Source organism: Hipposideros armiger, unplaced genomic scaffold, assembly GCF_001890085.2.
Source record: "Hipposideros armiger isolate ML-2016 unplaced genomic scaffold, ASM189008v1 scaffold_1014, whole genome shotgun sequence".
NCBI lineage: Eukaryota > Metazoa > Chordata > Mammalia > Chiroptera > Hipposideridae > Hipposideros > Hipposideros armiger.
The window spans coordinates 364,176-387,673 of record NW_017732364.1 but is presented as its reverse complement, the minus strand read 5'-3'; the positions used below and the strand labels follow the sequence as shown (position 1 = coordinate 387,673).

At 41.4% G+C, this 23,498-nt stretch overlaps 1 protein-coding gene across 1 annotated transcript; it reads right to left on the bottom strand.

The window, feature by feature from the left end:
- Positions 1 to 542: 542 nt before the first annotated feature.
- On the bottom strand, positions 543 to 21,024 carry GGH (gamma-glutamyl hydrolase). The gene is made up of 9 exons (XM_019631566.1): positions 20,792 to 21,024; positions 16,723 to 16,837; positions 12,086 to 12,136; positions 9,254 to 9,338; positions 6,666 to 6,804; positions 4,372 to 4,478; positions 4,199 to 4,289; positions 2,448 to 2,585; positions 543 to 759 (listed from the first exon to the last, which is right to left on the bottom strand). The coding sequence occupies exons 1-9, from the start codon at positions 20,898 to 20,900 to the stop codon at positions 638 to 640; spliced, it is 957 nt and encodes a 318-aa protein (XP_019487111.1). The 5' UTR covers positions 20,901 to 21,024; the 3' UTR covers positions 543 to 637.
- Positions 21,025 to 23,498: the final 2,474 nt, after the last annotated feature.

Here is a 23,498-nt window from a genome sequence, read left to right as displayed (position 1 = left end):
AGCCAAATAAATGTATGATAACTTCCAAATTATTTTCCATGGGAACAAGTTCATTCACAAAGAGTTACAAGTACTTGTCGAAGACTTACTGAGCTAGACATTGTGGGAGATCAAAAATTCAGGCCACAGACTCTGCTTTCAGGAGGTGCGCGCGCGCATGCACGTGCGCATACACACGCGCGCGCGCGCACACACACACACACACACACACACACACACACACACACACACACACACACACACACAATACTCCTGAGACTCAAAGGAGGGAGACATTATGATAGACTAGGGTTAAGATTTAAAAAGATTCTTTAATGAGGATGGTTTGGCAGGATGGGGGGTAGGGGTGGGGGGGTTACTTCTAGAATCAATCAGACAAAATATTTGTATTTTCAATAAATTTATTTTTCTAATCTTGAAATAAAAGAAAGCTTTTCCATGAAATACACTAGGATTATTTATCTACCTCACTGATTAGCAAATGTGATATAAATCATCAAATATACTGAATGAAGAATCAGAGACATCATAAAAACGGAATCTCTGGGGCTTTCTATTATTGCCATGAGTACCAAGTTATGGTAACAGTTTAATCATGGAGTTATTTGAAATCCCTCTGTTAACATATCAAAGGCTTTCAACTAAATATATAACTTTGCTGAAATGAAGAAATATTTCCAGTATAAACGGGATGGTACTGATAAATCAGTGCTTCATCCTCTTCAACATCAGATTCAAAATGATGATTGTTTTTCCGTGCTGCAAAAAAAAGTGTGAATTTTTAAAAACATGGGACAAAATTTTCAAAAGGCTATTTTATAATATCTCTTCCTATAATTGGCATTATTAATCAGGAAATACCACCAAAAAGGAGGCATGCCTAGCCAAGTTTCCCCCAAGTAAAGCAGCCCTGACTGAGTCACTACTGACTAATACAGCAGCTGAGTTTGCCCTGCACCAGGTCCCAGGTGGGGCTCGCCCCCCGATTCATTCAAACACTTACTAGGTGTCCATTGTGTATAAAATTTGATGCAGAGCCTGGGGATGGAAACATGAACAGAGCAAGGTCCTAACGCTCGAGACGTCTAGTCCAGTAACCCCCAGAATCGCATAGTGTATGGTTTATCTTCAATGAGCTGCTTCAAGAGTAAGGAAGATGGAGAAACAGGCAAAGCTAAGGCAGATAGAGCAGTGATGCGATTTCCACCAATAAGGCAGAAGCATGAAAAACTCAGAAGCTCAGAGAACTTGGCATAAAGTTTGGATATGAGGAGGTGAAGGCTCAGAATTTATCCTACAGTCAAAATAAAGTATATATAGGCTTTTCCAGCATGTATAGAAAAAAAGACACTGAAAAATAAAGACCAAGTCAAGGGCCCACCGTGTGATAATACTGCAGCCAACTTCACTCTGCCTGTCGCTGTTCTCATTTACTCCTCCTCACACAACATGAAAATGTTTCTTTGGACTAATGCTGCACATGGGAGAACTCTTTTTTTTTTAATTTGGAGTTTTTGTCATGCAACTCCCCATTCAGCTGAGCATAATTCTAAATCAGAGTGAACGTGGGAGGAAGCACTTTACTTGCCAGTGTGGGCAGGAGGGCTGATAACAGCTTAGGCCAAGCTTGGCAAGAAATGCCATCAGGGCTCACTGACGTTTTCTATGGCCACGCCTCGCCAGAAAGATGCCCCACCTCTGAGAGTTTGTGTCTGTGGTCCTGTCTTATCCCAGAATCATCAACTAAAACATAATCATCTACAATCAAATTCTCAATATTAAACACAAACATAACATAGCATGAAAATGTCTGCGTTTTCATCATGATTCAGCAGGGAAAGCTTATTAACTTTCTCCAACGTGCCAATGACTACAGATGGGCAGCCTTAAAAACAGACTGATATGTATATATTCAATTTATATGACTGTCTTGGAAAAATAACATCTAATTCTCAGAGCATGTTATAATGAAAGCATTATTCCTAAAAAGTAGAGTATTGGGGGAAACTTTTAAAATGTATTCAAGAAAGAGAGTCGGCCGAGTGGCTCAGTTGGTTAAGAGCTCACTCAAGAGTGCGAGCTCTGAGCAACAGCGGTTCGAGTCCAGGCCCCAGCTGAGCTGCCACTGAGCTGCCAACAGGTGGCAGGATGGCTCAGCTAAAAAAAAAAAAAAAAGTATTGAAGAAAGAAAAAATAGAATACAACAATCTTTATGCTGTTGTTCAAGAATTCAGCCCACGTTAGAGTGTACAATACTAAGAACCGAAACCGCTGTCCTGGTTTTATTTGAACGCCTAATACCTCAACTTCAGGGCTTTCACATGATTTAATTTCTTTTACAGTTAAACCTACAGACCATTTACAAAGCAGGAGTATATAAAAGTTCAGATGAGGGCAATTTCCTTCCAAACTACACTAATAGCATAAGATGTATACCCACATATTACCTTCAGAAACAAAGAACTCTGCTAAATAAAACGCAGCCTTCACAGCGTTGGGTGCATGGGAAATGCCCTCGAATCTCCCCCACTCGTAAGGCGCTTTCTCTGGATGCCACTGGACTCCATATACTGGATATCTGTATCCTGCACAAAGAACACAAACGAGTAATAAGTAAGATACAAGAAGGGAAACGGTTAAAGAAAAGATGATCAGCTCAGATAAGTTCACTTCAGACTGTTTTGCTTGACCTTCCCCAGAATTCCCCAGATATTTTTTCTAAACCCTTAGATGTTTGACCTCCCCGCACAAGCGAGCCAGCGATATGGCCAATCTCTGAACAACCCGAGCTATACCCACTTGACTCCATTTTAGCCCACGCCAGAACCCGAGCCTCTCAGGCAGCACTTTCGGCCTCATCAACTGCCTGCCTATGGTTTCTGCAAGTTGTCCTTCATGGTACCTTGCTTCCTTGTGCATTTGTGATTTTCTGGCTAGGAAGTGCTCGTGTTCCTTAAAACATCATATGGAAATTCTTTGAAGTCTGCGATAAATGGACGTTCCTCCAGAGAGAATTATTTACATTTGCTTCTGCTATGCATGTCGGGGGACACTCAGTCTGAGCCAACTTTAAACAAAATTTTTGACTTGCGATTCCTCGAACTTCCCAGTTAGTACAATGCAGGCCACGCTGGACCAGCCCATCACTGTGAATGCTGAGGGCTTCTTTACCACCTCTGCTCCCTCACGGCCAAGGTTCAAGGCAGGCAATTCTCCTTGCAGTTCTGCAGGCAGGATTTGTTGAGGGTGTAGCCTTCAGGTCCTGCTCCATGGGGTCCTCTCCATGTACAGGGGTCCTGAGATTTGCTTCAAGTTCTCCTTATTTAATAATAATGATTTGGGGCGGCCGGGCGGCTCAGTTGGTTAGAGCACACGCTCTTAACAACAAGGTTGCTGGTTCAACTCCCACATGGGATGGTGGCTGCGCCCCCCGCAACTAGACTGAAAGCAGCGACTGGACTTGGAGCTGAGCTGCACTCTCCACAATTAAGATTGAAGGACAACAATTTGACTTGGAGCTGATGGGTCCTGGAAAAAACACACTGTTCCCCAATAAAGCTTAAAAAATTAATTAATTAATTAATTAACTAACAATGCTGCTTTAAATACTCCACTTCAATCGGTTTCCCTGTGCAGTGGCCATCATGCTCACCTAACACCCGAGAGGTCCTTGGTTGGAAACCCAGCAGAGGCAATCAGTGTTCTCTGCCTTCCAGATTCCGGGAGAAGGCACCCGACCACCTCCTTTGAAGTGCCCCCCCGACCCCAAATACTCCACTGAACCCTTGGAGTTCTGAGCATGAGTATCCTTAATTTCTTGCCACTTCACCAATGTATTCAGGAAGGTGCTTTTCTGTATGTCAGTTACATCTTTTGTTGCTGTCTGGAGGAGACTCCGTCAAGGTACTTAATCTGCGGTACTGCTAGAAAGAGAAGCCACTTTCTCCATGTTCCTCTTCATCCACTCGCCCCTTATTCTTTCCTCTCCTTCCTCACCACCCCATTCTAGAAGATGACCAAGGTAAACCACCACCAATGTGGAACATGGACAAAACACGTTTCCTTTCTCCAAAAGTGCCCTGACTTCCACGTTCAGGCCCTAAAGTTAACATGAATTTATTCATAAGAAAATATAAAATCAAAAGTCATAAACATAAACATAATATGTGAAAAAGTGTACATGTGCAGTGATATATACCTTCCATTGTTGAAATGAAATCAATCTTGCCATCTGTATTTGTAGTTAAAACATTGAAAAACTTCTTTAACTTTTCATTCTTCGTAAAATTCTAGAGTATAACAATAAAGCAAAATAATTACTCCTATAATGAATCCAAATGCATTAATTTCATTATATAATTAATGTGATACCATCACGGAGAGGCTCCACTTGTGGAAATTTGCAGTCAGAGGTTCTACGGCTAATGATTGCAACAATTCAGTAGGAAAATTCTGGAACATTCTGCTCTTCACTGGACCTGAAATAATTTAAGTAGAAAGAAAATAATTTAAACACAGAAAAAAAAAAAGCCACTTAAGTCACTGACCTATAGCCAAAGAGCAGCCATTAATAAGACAATCAAGATCACTAAGCAAAACACATCATTTGCACAGAAACATTCCAGTCTACAAATTCAAATAGGGTTCGTATTTAAGTACTTTTCCTCGAGAATTTTAACATGAATAACTAAAATTCTTCTGATAGGATAAATAGCAGATTAGCCACAGAGTAAGCAAGAGAACCTGAAATTCTCTAGAGAGCACTGAAAAACAGGTAAAATTTTCCACATGTGTATATATTTGTTTTCCCGGGAAAGGGTCCAGAGCTTTCAACATATTTTAAAAAGGTATCTGGAACTTAAATGGTTAAAAATACCAACAATGTAGAAAAGAACATCAACCAGGTCAAGAAATTTCTAGTCAGATAGATTAACAAACAACAAAAAAAAGCAATATACCTCATTGAAGGCTCTGGGGTCTGACACATAGACTCAAATATCAGCAAAGGGATAAAAAATTCCTGATGGTGTCCAAGGCCCGGATGCCAGCTGTCCCTATGTGAGGCCTCTCGTTAAGGATGCTAATCCCAGTGCCTCAGATAATGAAAGTACCTCACTTCAGTGGAATTCATTTCTTTTTTTGTATAAACTGGGTGTTTTACCACATACAACCAAAACTGACTGATCTAATGCATATACTTCCCACAAGCACAAGGTTCTCGCAATGATTAAGTGGGATAATGTGAGAAAGATCTTTAAAAAGTATAGGACATTTTATAGGTTCTATGTATAACTATTACTTCCCATCCAAAATCCTTACGAGGACAGGAACAGCGAGCGGGTAGCATTCAATTCTGAGGCTTCGGAGAACAAGTAGCCTATAAGAATCATGATCTACTTACACAGTGACATACTAAAGAATTTGTCTGGTTTTTGTCCTGGGTTCCTGACAGGGAGTTTCTAAAACCCTTGGAATTTCCGGAGTGATTAAAGTGTCTTTATGATGCTAATGAGGTGACTCAAAGTGGGCTCCTAGATAGCTTCAGAATGAGGCTGGTCATCAGAAAGACTAACCCAGGATTAGAAGAGGTTAGGACTCTGAGTCAGGTCAACCTAGGGGGTGGGAAGGGGACCAGAAACTGAGTTCAATCACAGAGCCAATGATTTCATCAATCATGCCTTCATAATGAAGCCCCGATAAAAACTGGGGCCGGCCGAGTGGCTCAGTTGGTTAAAAGCTCGCTTAAGAGTTTGAGCTCTGAGCAACAGCGGTTCGAGTTCCGGCCCGAGCTGAGCAGCCGCTGAGCTGCCAACAAGTAGCAGGATGGCTCAGCTAAAAAAACAAAAAACAAAACAAAACTCTGGACACTGATGCTCAGTGGAGCTCCATCCTGATGTGCTCTGGCTCAGAAGGGAGGACATGGAAGCTGCCCAACAGCTCACCCTAAGTGTATCCTTTATAATAACTCTGTAACTGCAAACACAGCGCTTTCCTGAGTTCTGTGAGTCATTCTAGTGAATTATAGAAACTAAGGGGGTTTGTGGGAATCCCAAGTGTGTGGCGAGTATGGCTGGCTTGGGGACATGAATTGACGCTGGTGTCTGAAGTAAGGGCAGTCTAGTTGGGGAGATGCCCTTTAACTGTGGCATCTGCGCTAAGTCTAGGTGGTTAGTACCAGAGCCAAATTGCAATACATCCCAACTGGGGTTCAAACAGTCCGCAACCAAGGGGAAAATGCTGTCCTCTAATAATAGCTAACATTTATGAGACCTGTGTTCTTAGCCCAGTGCCTGGAAAACAGAATCTTATTTAATCCTCACAAAACAACCCTAAGAGGTAAACCCTTTTACAAATCAGGAAATTAAAGCTGAGAGAGGTTAAATGATTCCCGAGGCAACAGTGACAAAGATAGGACTCAAAACCAGGTCCGATTTTAGAGTTCTTAATCACACATGGTCCTCATATGGCTAGAAGCAATGAGTTATGAAAATTCAAAATTCCCTAAGCCATCTTTACAACCTGGGTACAAAAGTTATTATTCACATTTGCAGCCTGTATAAATAATTTAAAAGTTAATAAGTGTTATGAGCATTTGGACTTTGACATTTGCTACTTACAATCCTGCCCAGTTAATATTTTTTAAAGGTCAAAAAGAGAAGTCTTACTTCCAGTGAAGTTCAGCGGCATTGTAATTCCATCAGTGTCTGTGCGAGTTAATAAGGCCTCTCCACTAATCAGATATGAAAGCTCTTCAAATCCAAGGCATGTGCCCCACACAGGAAAATAGTCTCCATCATCAAAACTCTTTGAAAAAGAAAACTAAGCTTACTGAAACTTTTCAAAACAAAAATTAGACTTTAGGTTTCTCATTACAAGGCAGGAACTTATGCTATGCATGGATTTCTAAAGAATTTTCCAGGTTCCATAAGTAGGCTATCACTTCATCTCTCTGCAGACCAAACTTCCACATAATAATTCCATTTTAATCAGCCACACTATCCAACCTCGGCTGTTCTGGGAGGGACTGACATCTGCCAGTCACTTATCAAACAACACAAGTAACAATTAGAGACTGTAAATATCAAACACAATGCTAGACAAATGCCTATTTTTACATCTTCTATAAATCTTGTCACTTTGGATGATTGTCTGGCTTTAAATACACTCCTTCCTCCACTATCTCAGAATTTATACTAATAGCTGCATTATACCACCTTCAGCGAATCAGATTTAAAGCAGCGCAAAGCCATGATCTGGGAGGAAAGGAAGAGTAAGGAAAAGGCTAAGCAGAAATAAAATCGATTTTCATAGAGTAAAAGTTGTCAACTAAAAAAGTGCAAATGTACTGGTTTTCTTTAAAGGCTGTCACAACAGCTAGCATGACTGGGGAAAATGTATTCTAGTGACTTGAGTTCTCTGGATTAAAACCATATGCACTGATAGTGGCAAAAACTAGTTTTGTAACTTTTCTAAAACCAGTTTTCCTGCAGTGACTGTAAAATATGATGTAACAGTAACTCATTTTAAATGAGGAAGTTGTTGGAGGCTTTTTTTCTGTTCCTGAGAAAAATACAGAATTACATTAATTCCTGTACTTTCCATCCTGAAGTAGGATTTTAACACTTTACATACAGGTCTGGCAAGTTTTATGTTTAGGAGTTAGAATTTTATACATTAAGTTGAAGGGTCTTACTGCATTTATTTATAACAAACACAAAAGAGGGTTTAACCATTCTCTGTTCCCATATGTGCCAAATATAATTTCTCAGCTAAATGGTGACATCCCCGCTTGCTGAGAACACATCTTTTATTTCCGGTGAACCTAAGCACAGCCTAGCAGAGCAGAGGGGAACTGAATGGATCTAACAGACTATCCACTTCCCAGGGCTTCTTCACTGAGGGCTGGGCAGGCCCCAGTGACGATCGCTAAATAAGACGTTCAAGGTTGCTCAGCTTTTTTCCTTTGTTTTGAAATCTTCAAGCAGCTGCTTACATATATTTTTTAAATAAATCTTTAGGTCTTATGGGTTATGTGGCTCCTTTTCTTTTTAAGTTGAACAAGTTAGTTACATGAGTCTCTAGATGGAAAAGAATGACTGATTTTTAATGTTCATATATATTTCCCAAATGCATTTTAAATCACTCACATTGTAAAATTTTAATTTTGTTCACTAGTTTTTCAAAAAAAGATATCCACTAAGCATGTACTAAGTACATAGAACCATACACTCTGAAATGAGGAACGCCTCAAAAGTGTCAGAACCAGGAAATCTGATGAGACATGAACAGCTGACTTCGAGATATAAGCCCCATCTGGTCATGGACCCTGTCATATTACAGAATTGGAGCTAAATAAATGTTTGACCAATTCTACAACAAAATCCTCCAAGAGTTAAGAGGGAGGGCGTGGGGAGCCACTGCAGCTGGAGTAGGCTGAGGAACCTTTACAGGAGAACAGCACCTCAGCCTTGAAAGGTGGCTGAGATGTCAACTGGGGTGGAGTAGAAAGAAACAGACTCAGCAGATGTCAAAGGAAGACAGAGTATGTGCTGGAAATACCAACCTGGCTTCAATTACTTGCATAAGGAAAGGCTGGGGAAGGTGGGTTGTCGACACAGTATGCCTTCACCCAAAGACTATAAAAGACTACAGGTTATTTAGCCTAGCCAGTAAGAGTTTTCAAACAAGTATCCCATATGCTAAAAGCAGCTCTTTAGGGAAATATTGGGATGGGGAGGGGGGTCCAGCAAAAGTAGAAAATTGCTGTTAAAAATTCGGGGGGGGAATAGTAGGGGTCTGAGATACAGTGGAAAGGCAGGCCCGAGGTGAGACATTACAAAGGAGGCAAGCAACTCTCGTCAGTAACTGAACATGAAGTTAACTGCGAAGAAACATCAAATATGATGGAATGAGTCAAGACAAATAGTTTTCAAGAGGAGATGAGAATTAATAACATATGAACGATGCCCAGTACATAATCGGAACCATGAGGACCTGGTTCACACAGGTGAGCATGAGGACAGAGGGCCAGTCAGCAGGGTTCCAAAGGCGTCCTGGAGCCCGGAATTAAAGGATGCACACGGAAAACAGGCAAGAGCCACCACCGGCCACCCACAAGCAGGCACATGGCGGTGAAGGGGTGAGGAGGCGAGGTCCTTGTGAAGGCAGTACTACCATGTGCTTGAAAAAGGAGCTATCCCCATGGAAAATTACAAAAACCAATCTGCAATAATAAGAAACAACCGATAGTTACCTGTATGGCAAGGTTGTAAAATTTTTTGGCCACGTGGGCATAACCTGACTCCATGAGGTTAACACTTCCTCCAGGATACAGGACCCTGAAACAACAGCAAATAGGGTGCATTTTAACCCCTCCCCCACAGAAAATAAATAATCTCTTTTATTTTAAAACAACTTTTTCTTTATTACATAAGCAGTAAGATCATTACAGAAAATGAGAAAACTAAGGCAAAAAGAAAATATGACATATTTACGATCCTGCCCATTTGTGAATTACAGCAGTTAAGAATACTTTTGTGGGGCCGGCTGAGTGGCGTATTGGTTAAGAGCTGGCTTGGGATGCCAGAGGGCCCCGGTTCGGATCCCACATATGAGGGCCAGTGACACTGCCCTCCACAGCTAAGATGCTGAACAACAGCTCAACCTGGAGCTGGGCTGCCGTGAGTCGCCGGCGTAGGCTGCAGCCCCTGCTGCAGTGGGTTGCCATGGGCTACCGTATGTAGCCAGTAGCCGCAGTGAGCGGCCGTCCAGAAGCCGGCGACTGATCTGCCTCGCCCGGGAAGAGCGCAATGATGGTGCCAACTTGGACCAGTGAAGCAACATCCTCCACAACTAGACTGAAGAACAAAACAACAGCAACTTGTCTGTTCCCCTTCCCCCAATTCCCCAATAAAAAAAATCTTAAAAAAAAAAAAAGAATACTTTTGTGCACATGCTTTCCAAAACTTCTTTGATAAACAAGTTTATTTTTGAAATTGAGTATGGGTAAATTAAATTAATGGCAAATAAATGGAGTAAGGGGATAGAGTACACAGAATTAGAAATCAAGTAGAGATAAAATTCCAAATATAGCTAAATTTAAATTAAGGTAATCCATGCTGCCAAAATCAATTGCAGGTCCATAATTATGGGTCAATTTTGTGTCATGAAGAATTTTTTTTAATCAGGAAGAACAAACTGATCATAAAAATACATGTAGGCTAGAATTAAATATCCATGAGAATTAATTCTTTATTATCACCCTGCGATCACTTCAGAAATAAGCATGGGATTAGAAAATTTTGAAAAAGAACACAATTGCAATTGTAGAAAAATCTAGGGGGAAAAAGGAGGGAATCACAAACATCTGATTTTATTTTACTCTACCCATAAAGGTGAAATATAGAAAAACATTTACTATGTGTTTATGTCAACTTTTTAAAGTAACTTTAACTTTTAAACATTATAACAGGTCTTGGAATAAGTAAGGATACTCCAAAGATATTAAAAAAGTTAGATTAAATGTATTAAAATTTTGAAAATACTTAAATATGAATTTGAGGTATGTGAAATAATCACGAGATTGTTGTTCATTCAACAAATATACTCTGCTTCCTGCATAAGCCGGGGTCAGTGTTAGCCTGGAGAGCCAAACAGGAGTAATTTTCACTGTTAGTAAGATCACAGTCTAGTAGAAAACATTTAAACTCTGAGTAGAACAGCTGCCACAAAACCATGCAAAAAACCCTAAATTCAAAGTGGCTTAATGAAGACTCATTTAGCAGTTCTCCCTTTTCACTTCTAAAAAGCTGCCGCTGATCAAATTTGGTACATTTAATCCCAAAGTCTTTTCATAAAGTAAAACTTGAGTGTCCCTCCCAGTTGGCAAACTCCTTTAAAGCCAGGCTTTGCCTGTGCACCGCTGTGCACCCCCAAAACAGTACGGGATCCACTGCATTCCAGGGCCCAATAAAGGTATTTCACAAGTTGCATTAGAGTACTGCTCATTTTCTAGTTAGATTTTGAGGTTCTACCATATATTCTAGCCTGAACTTTTTTATCTTTGTCCGTGCCAAACAACATTGCACATAATGGGCATTTTAAATGTTTTACCAAATTAAAGTGATTTTATAGTAAATATTTACTAAACCAAACTGAACTGAAGGCAAATGATTGTTTTGAACATAGCCTTTAAAAAAATTGTAATAAACACAGCTTTAGAAAACAAGCTCTTTCTATAAAAGCTTTACAGTAATAGACTCCCTTTACCCCACTCCCAATCAGAAACCACCACCATTAAAATCTGTTGTGTTGACCTGATAGATATATTATGCATATCTCCTCACCCCTACCTTAAAATCCAAAGTAAATGGGACTACACATACCATTATGTGCCTTGCTTTTTTCTGTATAACAGTATCACATTGTTCACGTAACAACAGTGATCCAAAGCAGCATCTATAGATATCCTCACTTTTAACATGTACATAATATTCTATCCTATTCAGATAGTCTATTTTATTTACTGTTGGACTAATGAGTAGCTTCTAGATTGGGGGGTGGGGAGGGTTTCATATGTTTGGGCCTAAGTCTTCATATAAGAGGAAATATATTTGTAAAATAAAATTCCTTCCAAAGTATTTCCTGGATCAAAGGGCATTTTAAATTTCAATAGATATTGCAAAACTGCCTCCAAAAGACTATATAACTTACACTCTCATCAATAAAGTATAAGAATAACTGTTTCCTCATACCCTCACCATAGAGTAGTAGCAAATTTTCTGATCTCTGCCAACTTGATAGTTAAAATATGGTTTTTAATTGTTATAATTAGCTTTCCTTTAATTATGAGTAATGTTGAACATTTTTTCACATGATTAAAAGTTCTTTTCTGTGAGCTAACGAATCATATAATTTGCATCTCTTGCATCTCTCAACAAAATAATTCCTATAAAATAACTCAGAAAACTGTTACACAACTATAAGACAGTTACACAGAAACACATAGAATATTTACATGTACTTTTTCACAAGAGCAGGCTACACAGACGTCATACGTTGTATCAAGCCGACGCTACCGACTTACCCATTAAGAGACTGGAAAAGCTTTTCATATTCTTCATTTGTAAGATTAAGCCTGAAAACAAGAAAAATAGTTACAGAACATCCACTTCCAAAACCTAAGAAAATAGTGAGCCTCTAAATGAAGTCACCACATTAATTTTAAAAAGCCAGACGAAAAATAATTCTTAAATGCTAGACAATATTACCTCTCACTTTCCTAGAGGCATTTTTTCAAATTACGTGAAAGCCACATAATTATATTCTTGTTTTGCTAATCAGACAAGTAAACATGTTTTTCTGTGGTCTAATATAAGTTAATATTTCCAGTGTGGTTAATACGCAAAACATGAAAGCATGAGATGTGGAGATACAGAGAACAAGCTGATGGTTGCCAGATAAGAGGGGGAGTTGAGGGAATGAATGAAAAGGGGGAAGGGATTAAGAAGTACAAATTGGCAATTATAAAAATAGTCACGGGGATGTAAAGTACAGCATAGGGATTATAGTCAATCATATTGTAATAACTGTATAGTGTCAAACGGGTACTAGATTTATCAGGGTGATCACTTCCTAAGTTATATACCGTGTTTCCCCAAAAATAAGACCGGCTCTTATATTAATTTTTGCTCCAACAATCTACATTTATTCATTTATTCATGTACAAAAATCTACATTTACAAACAGTCATGTCAGGCTGACGATCTTAACTGGGGCTTATGTTTGGGGTAGGGCTTATTTACAAGCATCCTAAAAAAATCATGCTAGGGATTATTTTCCAGTTAGGTCTTATTTTGGGGGAAACATGGTACACGCGTAATCAACTATTATACACCTGAAATTAATATAATACTGTATGTCAACTGTAACTGAAAATTTTTTTAATTATTTTTTAAAGAATGAGATTTGGGCACCAGTAATTTCTCTGCTAGCCAATCAGTAGTTTTTATGTAAAGTCTAAACAGATTTATTAACATGCCTATCTTAACTACAGGCAGCTTTGGCAGATAAAAACAATACATATAGGCCAGCCGAGTGGTTTGGGATGCCAGAGGGCCCTGGTTCAGATCCCACATATGAGGGCCAGTAACACTGCCTTCCACAGCTAAGATGCTGAACAACAGCTCAACCTGGAGCTGGGCTGCTGTGAGTTGCCAGCGACGGCATAGGCTGCAACCACTGCTGCAGTGGGTTGCCATGGGCTACCGTGTGTAGCCAGCAGCCAGCGTGAGCGGCCAGCAGCCGCAGTGAGCGGCCGTCCAGAAGCCGGCGACTGATCTGCCTCGCCCGGGAAGAGCGCAATGATGGTGCCAACTTGGGCCAGTGAAGCAACGTCCTCCACAACTAGACTGAAGAACAAAACGATAGCAACTTGTCTGTTCCCCTTCCCCCAATTCCCCAGCACTGTTCCCATCTCCCAATTCCCCAATAAAAATCTTTAAAAAAAACAATACATATAAGTGCCACGTCCCTGCTTCTTCCCACCCCCACCCCCAACTGCAAAGGCCTGGGGACTACTGTGTATTCAAAAGTCGGAAGAGTTCAGACAGAGGGGAAGATGACACACAGATTACTGCAGACTGGCCTGATGGGCCCAGGTCATTATTCTGAGGCACCTTCATCAAACATCCCAGGAGTGCCTCCTAACAATCACCCTGTTACTGACGATTTCATCCGCTTCTCCAGAGAAAAACGATGGCATTAATCTGTGACGATTGGCTACAGCCTTTAATTAAGTCCCAGTAAGATGGGTTTGCTCTTCCAAAACTTCAAAGAAATGCAAGAACAAGGGAACGGAGGCATGATGTCCATGAAATTCCTACAAGAACTCTCCTACATTTAGCAGTCTTCTCATTCTGAAAGAGAGTAATAAGGCATAATGGCCTCTCACCCTGCCACAAAAGAAGTAGGTTAATAATCAAATGTCAACTACAGCCCACTTCTGCCCCGGGAAAGTCTTACAGGAATTAGAACACCTTTCCTATTAGTAAGGAGACACCTGTGATGCCCAGAACTTGGCTGTGCTTGGCCAGCAAACCCCTCTGGGCTTTCCTCTACGTCCAAGTGAGCTGTACAAACCCAAGTCTGTTCAGAAGTTCATAATAATCCTTCTGGCAGAGAGCTACAAAGCAGTGGGTGATACTGCAACGGTACTGACCAGTCTCTTGTATGGAGGATAAATGGGCTGGCAGCTCTGACTAGGGAAGCAACAGGGAGATAAAATGTGATTCCACTGTTCCCAGTATTCCGCCAGTTCAATCTCCCCAGATTGTGCCAACATAAGGGAGCCAGCCAGGACCCAGAATCTTCCCCAGAGATATTTAAACCAGGACGGGCAACCTCCACCATCAGGAAACAGAATGGGCTGAGACCACTCGGCGGCACTCCAGGGACTCCTGCCAGCTAGCCATGCAGGCCAGTTTCAATCATTTCGTTAGTTCCAAATAAATGGCCCCCACATTGTCTATGACTGTATTTTTGGCTCCTGCAGATCACTATTAAGGGCCTTAATTGTTGCATATTTGGCGCGGGGGCGGGGAACGGGACGACGACATCACAAACTCAAGTGCCTCAGAGGCCTGGTAGGGAAAACAGGGCAGGTCATACACTTTAAACGTAGATGTTATGTGCATGTTGTCAGACTTTCCAAAAGCAAAAGATCCTCTCAATACAGTATGAGAAATAATAGTTCACTCTCTCTTTAACCAAAACAAAACAGTTTAAGCCTGGTAATGGTGACAGTGACAGGCATTGTTGCCAGTGGACAGCACTTGCTCCACTTAAAATCAGCTCCACATAATTGTGTTTAAAAAAAGCAGCAGCAGCAGCCAGAAATTCAGACTTTTATGAAGTCTTCTCATTTGTAAATGTTTACAAACGTTTTAAAATGTTGTGTGAATGAAACACATTTTTAAACCAAAAGCAGCCCATGCTACCTCTCAGAAGGACGCTCTGTGGGCTCCACCAGTCCCTCAGTGGGAATTTACAATAACCTGAGAGAGAAGGTATCAGAAAGAAGGCGGGAGGAAACCAAAGACTAACTTCCTTACCTGCTCCCGAATTTTGCCTGTATCTCCCATCCTCCTCCTCTTCTATTCTAAACCTGCAGAAGTTGGCTCCCAGCATCAACATTCAGAAACGAACCCCCAACATTGTCAGTGCGATCCTGTCTCATTCTACATTAGGTAACCCTTGGCAGCTTACTCTGGGAATTTAGCTGCTATGGATTACATTGTTTTTTACAGGATTATGTGACTAATTCCGAACAATTTCCTTAAAATGAACTTTGGGAACCCAAGCCGGAAATTAACCTAGATGCTGACAGTCACATTTTCACAGTCACATTTTCAGTATCTCTGTCAATAATGCTCTTGAGTCATCGGTTTCAAAACTTCCGCAGTTTCAAAATTTCTGTCATTCTCGTCTGTTCCTTTTATTCCATGAGTCATCAAGTCGTGTTCATTTTTTAAAGGAACATTTACCTATCAACCCTACAACCACTGCTCTAAGCCAAGCTCTGATCACTTCACACCTCGCCCACTGTAACCGTCTCTGAACCAGTCCCCCGTCCTACCTCCCATCCATGCTATCGGCACTAATGTCCCAAAGAACAGCTTGTAGAAAAAGCTTCCTTGATCACAATTTTGAAACGTTGTTCGGAAGATTCTTGGGAGCCTCTTCCTCAGCCCTAAAACTCTGCTGTTATCTGAGTTCCAAATAAAATTTCATTTCAAACTTTAGATCTGCTAATAAAGAATTATAGACTAATGTCAAAAGCAAATGTTAGCTTGGGGTGGAGATGGTGAAATGAAAAAATAGAGCAAAGCAAGAAAAAACTCTTAGGAAGCTAAACATAAAACCATTTTGTGTATAATTCTCTATAAAATTTGTATTTTGGTTATTCATGTTCTATTTGAACAGTATTTCTTTGTTATAGTTTTTAGTGCAGAATTATTACAAAAAAACAGGTTGCCCAGAGCAAACAGTTTGTGTGGGAAATCACCTATCATGGACTAGATAGCAGAGTGGGAAGTTTCTAATACACTAATTTGGGATGATAATATGAATACTTATAAGGTTTTGTTTGTTAAAAAAAAATTCAACTCTTTCCAAATCAATATATGACATGAATCATGTTATCACTAGGCCATTACATCACAAAAATAATCCAGCTTTTTAAAAACGACAATACCTGCAATTAATACTGAAGCAACACTGCTGTATTAGTCATTTACAAACTTTTTAAGTAGGGCGTGAAGGTATTTCGTAAGTCATCTGCTAAAAAGCGCCATCATTCCCTGAGTGTAGCCTTCTCCTCATGTTACAGAATAAAGCTGGTTAAGTTGTAGACGCTTTACGCCATTACTTTCATGATGTCTGACGAGGATGACCTTTTCTGGGGCAAAGGAAACTATCACTTCATTCTCTATCTAATAAATATGACAAACCTCTAATGACATTATAGATACACATAACTTCATACTTGAAACAATTCAGTGAGAGACTTTACGCATCAGATTTGGGGCAAAAATCAGGTGCAATGTTACCACATTTAAATGATGCAGTCATAAAAAAGAAGGCATCCATTTTAGAGATTAAAGGTAATTTTGAATTTAAAACAGCAATTTTTATTTATGCGATGCAAAAAATATTCAATCATACCTTATTGGTACAACTCTCGCACCTGCAGACTCCAGGTACTTTACATAGGAGGCAGCAATATAGTATTTTCCCAGGTTTTTCATTTCCTTACTACGGCACTGTTGCATTAATATTCCTAAATTACAAAAAAAGAGAAAAGTTTTAGTTTCAAGCAATTTCTTTTTACCTGCTCAGAAACTGAAATGCATCCCAGTAAAAATATCACTATAGTAGACCCTTTTATCCATGGTTTCCCTTTCTGAGGTTTCGGTTATCCAGGGTCACCTGCATCTAAAAACATTATATGAAAAATTCCAGAAATAAACAATTCATAAGTTTTAAACTGCACACTGTTTTGTGCAGTGTGATAAAATCTCGAGCGGTCCAGCTCCATCCCACGGCACGTGAGTCCATCCCTTCATCCAATATCTCCACGCTGCAGATGCACCGCGACCATTATTCACTAGTAGCCGTCTCAGTTACCAGATTGACTGTCGGTGGTACAGCACTTGTGTTCAAGTAAACCTTAGTTTACTTCACAATGGCCCCAAAACACAAGAGTAGTGATGCTGGCAACTCAGATATGCCAAAGAGAAGCCGGAAAGTGCTTCCTTCAGTGAAAAGGTGAAGAATACAATAAGAAATTTTGAGAGAGAGAGAGAGAGAGAGAGAGAGAGAGAGAGAGAGAGAGAGAGAGAGAGAGGGAGGGAGAACATTCACATAACTTTTATTTATTACAGCATACAGTTGACTCTTGAACACGGATGGGTTTGAACTGTGCGGGTCCACTTAAATGCTAATTTTTTTTACTAAGTATACATTCAGCCCTCCATTCACAGATTTAACCAACCACGGATCAAAAAGATTCTTTTTAATCTTCAGTTGGGAATCCACAGATGCAGAGGGCCGACTTAAGTTTTACGTGGGTTTTTGACTGCACGGGTCAATTATATTGCTGTAACTGTTCCATTTTATTTTTAGTTATTGTTGCTAATCTCTTCCTGGGCCTAATTTAGAAATTAAATTTTATCATAGGCATACATGTGTAGGAAAAAACATAGTATATACAGGGTTCGGTACTATCCACAGTTTCAGGCATCCAGTGGAGGTCCTGGAATATTTCCCACTTGGATACGTGGGGACAACTGAACTTTACTTATTCAATTCAAAGAATTAAATATGAAGCTTCTCCTGCAAGTATACCCATAGACTTTGGGAAAGGAGCAACGGAGGTTCATCTGAGTTTTCAGGAGCCTCCTCTTTCTCTCCTCATCTGGAGGCCAGGTTTACAGTCTCGCCAGCCTCCTTCATGCAACCTTAGGCCTAGAATGAATCTCAGAGTAGAGATCCTTAAATCTAGAAGGAGGCCTCCCCCTGCCCACACACACTCAAAGACATGTTGCTTCCTTGACAACAAAGAGTGTACGTGTCTTCTATCCATCTCTCTCCAACATCACCAACACTACCTCAGTCGAAGCAACCAACATCTTGCTTCCCTCCAGACTATTATAATAGCTTCTTAAAAGGTCTCTCTACATCCTTTCTTAAACAACCCCTACAACTCCAACCAGTTCTCTGGAAAGAAACGTGATCACATCACCATTCATTCATTCATTTCCTCAGCATACTGGGGGTGCCAAAAGGGGGTGCTAAAAAAATGTATACACATGACTTGTATTCATCTTTTCTTATCAGTATATATTGAATATTACAATTTTAATACATTTTCCTTTCTTAAAATGTATATACATTTTTTTGGCACCCTCTGTATATTATTAAATCATACTATATATCAGGTACCGAACTAGGTAGGTATTGCGGACACCTGAGTGAACAAAACTAACAAAAATCCTTGCCCTGTGGGCTTTCATTCTAGTGTGTGGGAGAGGGAGGAGAGAGAACAATAAACAAGATAAAAAAGTAAAATGTACAGTGTGATGATGGCTGGTGCTAAGTGCTAAGGAGGAAAAGTAAAGAAGGGGTGTGTTTGGGGGCATGCGGGGTGTCCCATCTATAGTGGGGAAGACAGTCTCTTAACTAGAGTGGCCAGGCAAGACCTCCCTGAGAAGGTGCAACATGACATTCCAGCCAGGATTTCGGAGAGGTGAGAGAGTACACCATATGCAGATATCTGGGGAAGAGGCATCCAGGATGAGTGAAGACAAGTGCAAAGTCCCTGAGTCCGGTGTGTGCTTATCACATTGCAAAGAAGCCATGTGACCAGAGCCCTGTGTAAGAATTTGTTTCAGGAGAGAAAACAATACGAGATGAGATCAAAGAGATAACAAATCAGCAGGGCGCACCTCCTTGCATAAGGACTTCAATGGGTTCCTAAACATTACAAGACCCTGTGTGCTCTGCCCCACCTACCTCCCTGGCTGCCTCTTACCACCGAAACATCAGCCCCAGCACAGCACTGGGTCACATCAAAACATCGTCTATCCGGAGAGTACACCTGTGCCATGTCATTCTCTACTTCACCATTTGGAATACTTGTAATATCTTTGTAGGCTACCAGACAGGCAGCGCTGTCTATTATCAATCACTTCTGTAGTCCCAGCTTCTTAAAATAACTGGCATTTATCAGGCACTCAGGTAACACATACCAAATGCCGAAATTTATTCAGTAAGACTGTTTTTCTCCTTGTGGATAGGTAAGATCACTTTCATTGAGGGAAATGAAATTCGGTAGGGAAAGAATTAGGGCGAGTCACAGGAAATGGAGTGGTACAGGGCAGGCAAGGGGGAGGTGCCACAAAGGAGGCCTGGGACATGTGAACACAAGGTACCAGAAAGGAGAAAAATACAAGAGAGTAGGTACGTTCCACCAACTTCTCCCACCTCGTGCCCCAAACATACTCACTTTTGCCATCCTATATTCCCAGGCTTCAAAATGTGACCAAAATTTCATCCATATTTTAAAGTGATCCTATAAGTTCTGTGGCTTCCTTGTCTTTGAATCCTCTGCACTTCCTAACTTAATGATTTGCACATAGTAGGTGCTCAGTAAACTACTTTGTCTTAATTGATCAGCATACTCACTTTTTCTATATTTGACCCTGGACTACCACCGTTTCGAGGAAAGGGAAAAGAATCCCCTTCCTCTTTCCTTTTTTTGCCTCGTCCCTGCACCCACAGTTCCCAATACTCTACACAGAATTATATTTTGAGTTAATTCTCCTTGGAGAATCTAGCCACCATTTAAAACAGCTATAAATAAGGTGTTCCAATTTCCAAATACTGATATGCAACTCACTTAAAAATGAGACACTACCAATATATACAGAAAAATGTTCATTTACTTTGTATCTAGTTACAAAACATAGGGCTCCTCTTCGTGGAAAAAAATACAGCATAATGCTTTAACTAAAATAAAACCAATCTTAATTGTCTGCCAGATTATTTTGGCAATTTTTTTTTGGTTTGGTTTGGTTTTTTTTTTGGGGGGGGGGGTTGCAAATTTTAATTCCAGGCTGATTTCTCCTGAGTAACTTCCTCTGCCTTATCTCAAATGTCAGTTCTGGCAATGCAAACTGATTTTACTCTTTTTAAAACCTAAATCTGTTGGAAACGAAACATTAAATGCTTCATTTTAACACCAAACAGACTGACATTATAACCGCACTAGCCACTGCTGCCCTCCGCTGCTGAAGGTGACAAAATCCAAGGTATACCATAATTTCTTGATTATCTCAATTCGATCTGTATACGTCTAATGGATGCATTGTATTCTTAAATAAGTCCTCAACCAGTGAAATTGTATTGCCTATAGTGCATGCACAGAATTTGTTTAATTAGTAGAAATTCCTGGCTATGTACAAAGAAGAAAATCCGCAGGACTCTTCACAGTGCTCCCTCCTCCCTTCCCAACTTTAAAGCCACGTGATTTTGAAGAAATCACCGAGGCCTCAGCTATATTTCAGCACGATCCAAATAGTGTCTGGGCTCGGCTCTCGTGCTGTGCATGAAGGCACACGTCCTAAGCTTGCAGCTGGGTATTTCTCAGGCTGGATGCACGCGCTAGCGCCGAGCCCCGCAGCGCAAGCCGCCAGCGCGGACACCAGCCCCGGTCCCCGCCCCGCCTTCTTACCGATGATGGGCTTCGTGGAGTTGGAGTCGAGGGAGACAGACATCCCGAGGCTCGCCGTCCCACACAGGAGCAGGCTCAGCACGTACAGCAGGTAGCCCGGGCTCGCCATGGCGCAAGCCTCTGCCGCCGCTTTTCAAAGGCACTGCGGGCGGGTCTCCGACTGCGGCAGCCTCGGGGCACTCGGGGGCGCTCGGGGGCGCCGGGCAGGGGCGGAGCTCCGCCGCGGGGGCCTCTGGGAAACAAGGTGCGAGCGCGCGCGCGCAGATGGGGCTGGGAGGCTCCCGGGGCGAGTCCCTAGCGCCCGTCACGTCGTGCAGCCCGGCTGTGCCACCCGCGGCGCCGCGACGGACACGCCTCCTCGGGGGCTCCTGTCGAGTCTGTGGAAACGGCTGGATGGGCACGGGGTAGTCTCCGCGTCCCCGGATCTTCCCTTTCAGCTGTTTTATCCATGTGACCTTGGGTCAACCGTAACCAGGCTGAGGCGCCCAGGCCCTCGAATTTGGCGCCAGCTGTCTGTAGCCCCTGCGCCGAAGGCTAGACAGAGCCTTGTCAGGAAGGCTGCCCGCCGCGGCGGACACACGGCGTCGGATGTAAGGACAGGCTCCGGAGGTGGTCTCCGCAGCCTGCGGTTTCCTTCCGGGGTCCAGGCATCTGGAGGACACAAGAGCCCGGGAAGGGAAGGGTGACCACCTTCCCAGGCGCATGGCCTCGCCTCAGAACCGGGTCAAGGACAGGCCGACTCCTGGCACCTCCTGCAGAGCGGCGAGGCCAGGCCAAACCCTCGAGGCCTACCGACGTCGCCGGTTGACGCCAACCACACGCCTGTCTGTCCTGCAAACGGGGGCAGAGATGATGACGTTGGTTCCTGTTCATTAAACGTATTCTGAAGTTTCTTGTTTAAAATTTTAAAAGAGATTTAGAATCACTATTTTGATGGGAACATAGACAAAAGACAGAAACCTTTTTCTCTCTGTGCGTGAACACCTAAATATAGAGATAGGGCTGGTGGAAGTTCCCTCCTGGAAGGGCCAAATGAAATTCGGAGTAAAATTGAAGAGTATTTGAAAACCTACTCTATCGATGCTAAGTATTGAGGCTGCAAAGATGGACTGGGCCATGTCTTTTTCACAAGAAGTTTACAATTTCATAAGGACAGGAGAGAACATGATTATGGAGAGAACAAGAGCATAGCTTTGACATATGTCAATATGAGTGAATGCAATAAGTAGTCTGGTTTGACAAGACTAATGCTTTTGTAGCAGGGTGTGATGATAGATAAGCCCAAAGGTTGTGGTTAAAGATATTGTGCAAGACCTCTGTATTCAGCTGGTTCTGAACGTAATTGGACAAAGAACCTTTGTACATATGAATTTGTGATGCAGGAACACAAATGAACACAGGAAAAAATTAAATGATTACCTGGCATTATACACAATAAATTCCAGGTGAGTAAAGATGTAAATGTGAAAGACAAAATAGCATACTTTGATAAGAAAATACAGAAATGTGTATTCATGACTTCGGTGGTCAGAAGGATTTCCTAAACCTCATATAAAAAATGCAAATGTTAATGGAAAAAAATTGACACATTTAATGATATGATGTAAATTTTTCTATATAACCTTAAGCAAATTAAAGGTAAGGCACAAACTTGGAAAATATATTTACAAAATATAGAATGTCAAAAGTGTTCATTTCTAGGGCTGGCCGGGTGGCGCAGTTGGTTAAGACCACGAGCTCTGAGCAACAGGGTCACCAGTTCGATTCCCACATGGGCCAGTGAGCTGCGCCTGAGCTGAGCTGCCAGCAGGTGGCAGGATGGCTCAGCTGGTGAGAGCACGTGCTCCTAACAAGGTTGCCGGTTCGACTCCCGCATGGGATGGTGGGCTGTGCCTCCCAGCAACTAGATTGAGAGCAGTGACTGGACTTGGAGCTGAGCTTGCGCCCTCCACAAGTAAGATCGAAGGACAACAGCTTGACTTGGAGCTGATGGGTCCTGGAAAAACACAATGTTCTCCTTCCCCAATTCCCCAACACTGTTCCCTTCCCCTGTTCCCCAATAAAATGTTTTTTTTTTAAAAAGTTCATTTCTAGAATCTACAAAGAACTAAACTCAAATTTAAAAAAAAAATAGAAAAATGGGAAAAGAATATGAAGACAAACTAAACCTTCACTAGCCATCAGGGACATGCATGTTAAGACAAGATAGTATGTCACACCCATCAGATTGACAAAAATGTAAACCTTGATAATGATAAATCAAATGTGTAGAAAAATGAAAATTTTCTTAATGCTGCTGGTGGAATTATAAATTATTACAACCATTTTTGACAGCAATTAGGCAATGCCTGGTAATAGCGAAGATGCACATATTCTGTAACCCAGCACTGTTAGCATGTAGGTATATACCCGAGGGAAATGCTTGCATGTGTGAAGAAAAAAATATATACAAGTATGTTCTTTGCAGCATTTTTTGTAATAGTGAAATATTAAATTCAATGTAAATTACCATCAATTAGAGAATGAATAAATAAATTGTATCATTAATAGACTTAGAAAGGATGAAAGAATTGGAGTTACTTATCAACAAAGATAAAGTTTTATTAATAAGAGATAACAGAGGCAAATTATGCTTGGGTCTAGAGCAGTGGTTCTTAACCTGTGGGTCGTGACCCCTTTGGGGGTCGAATGACCCTTTCACAGGGGT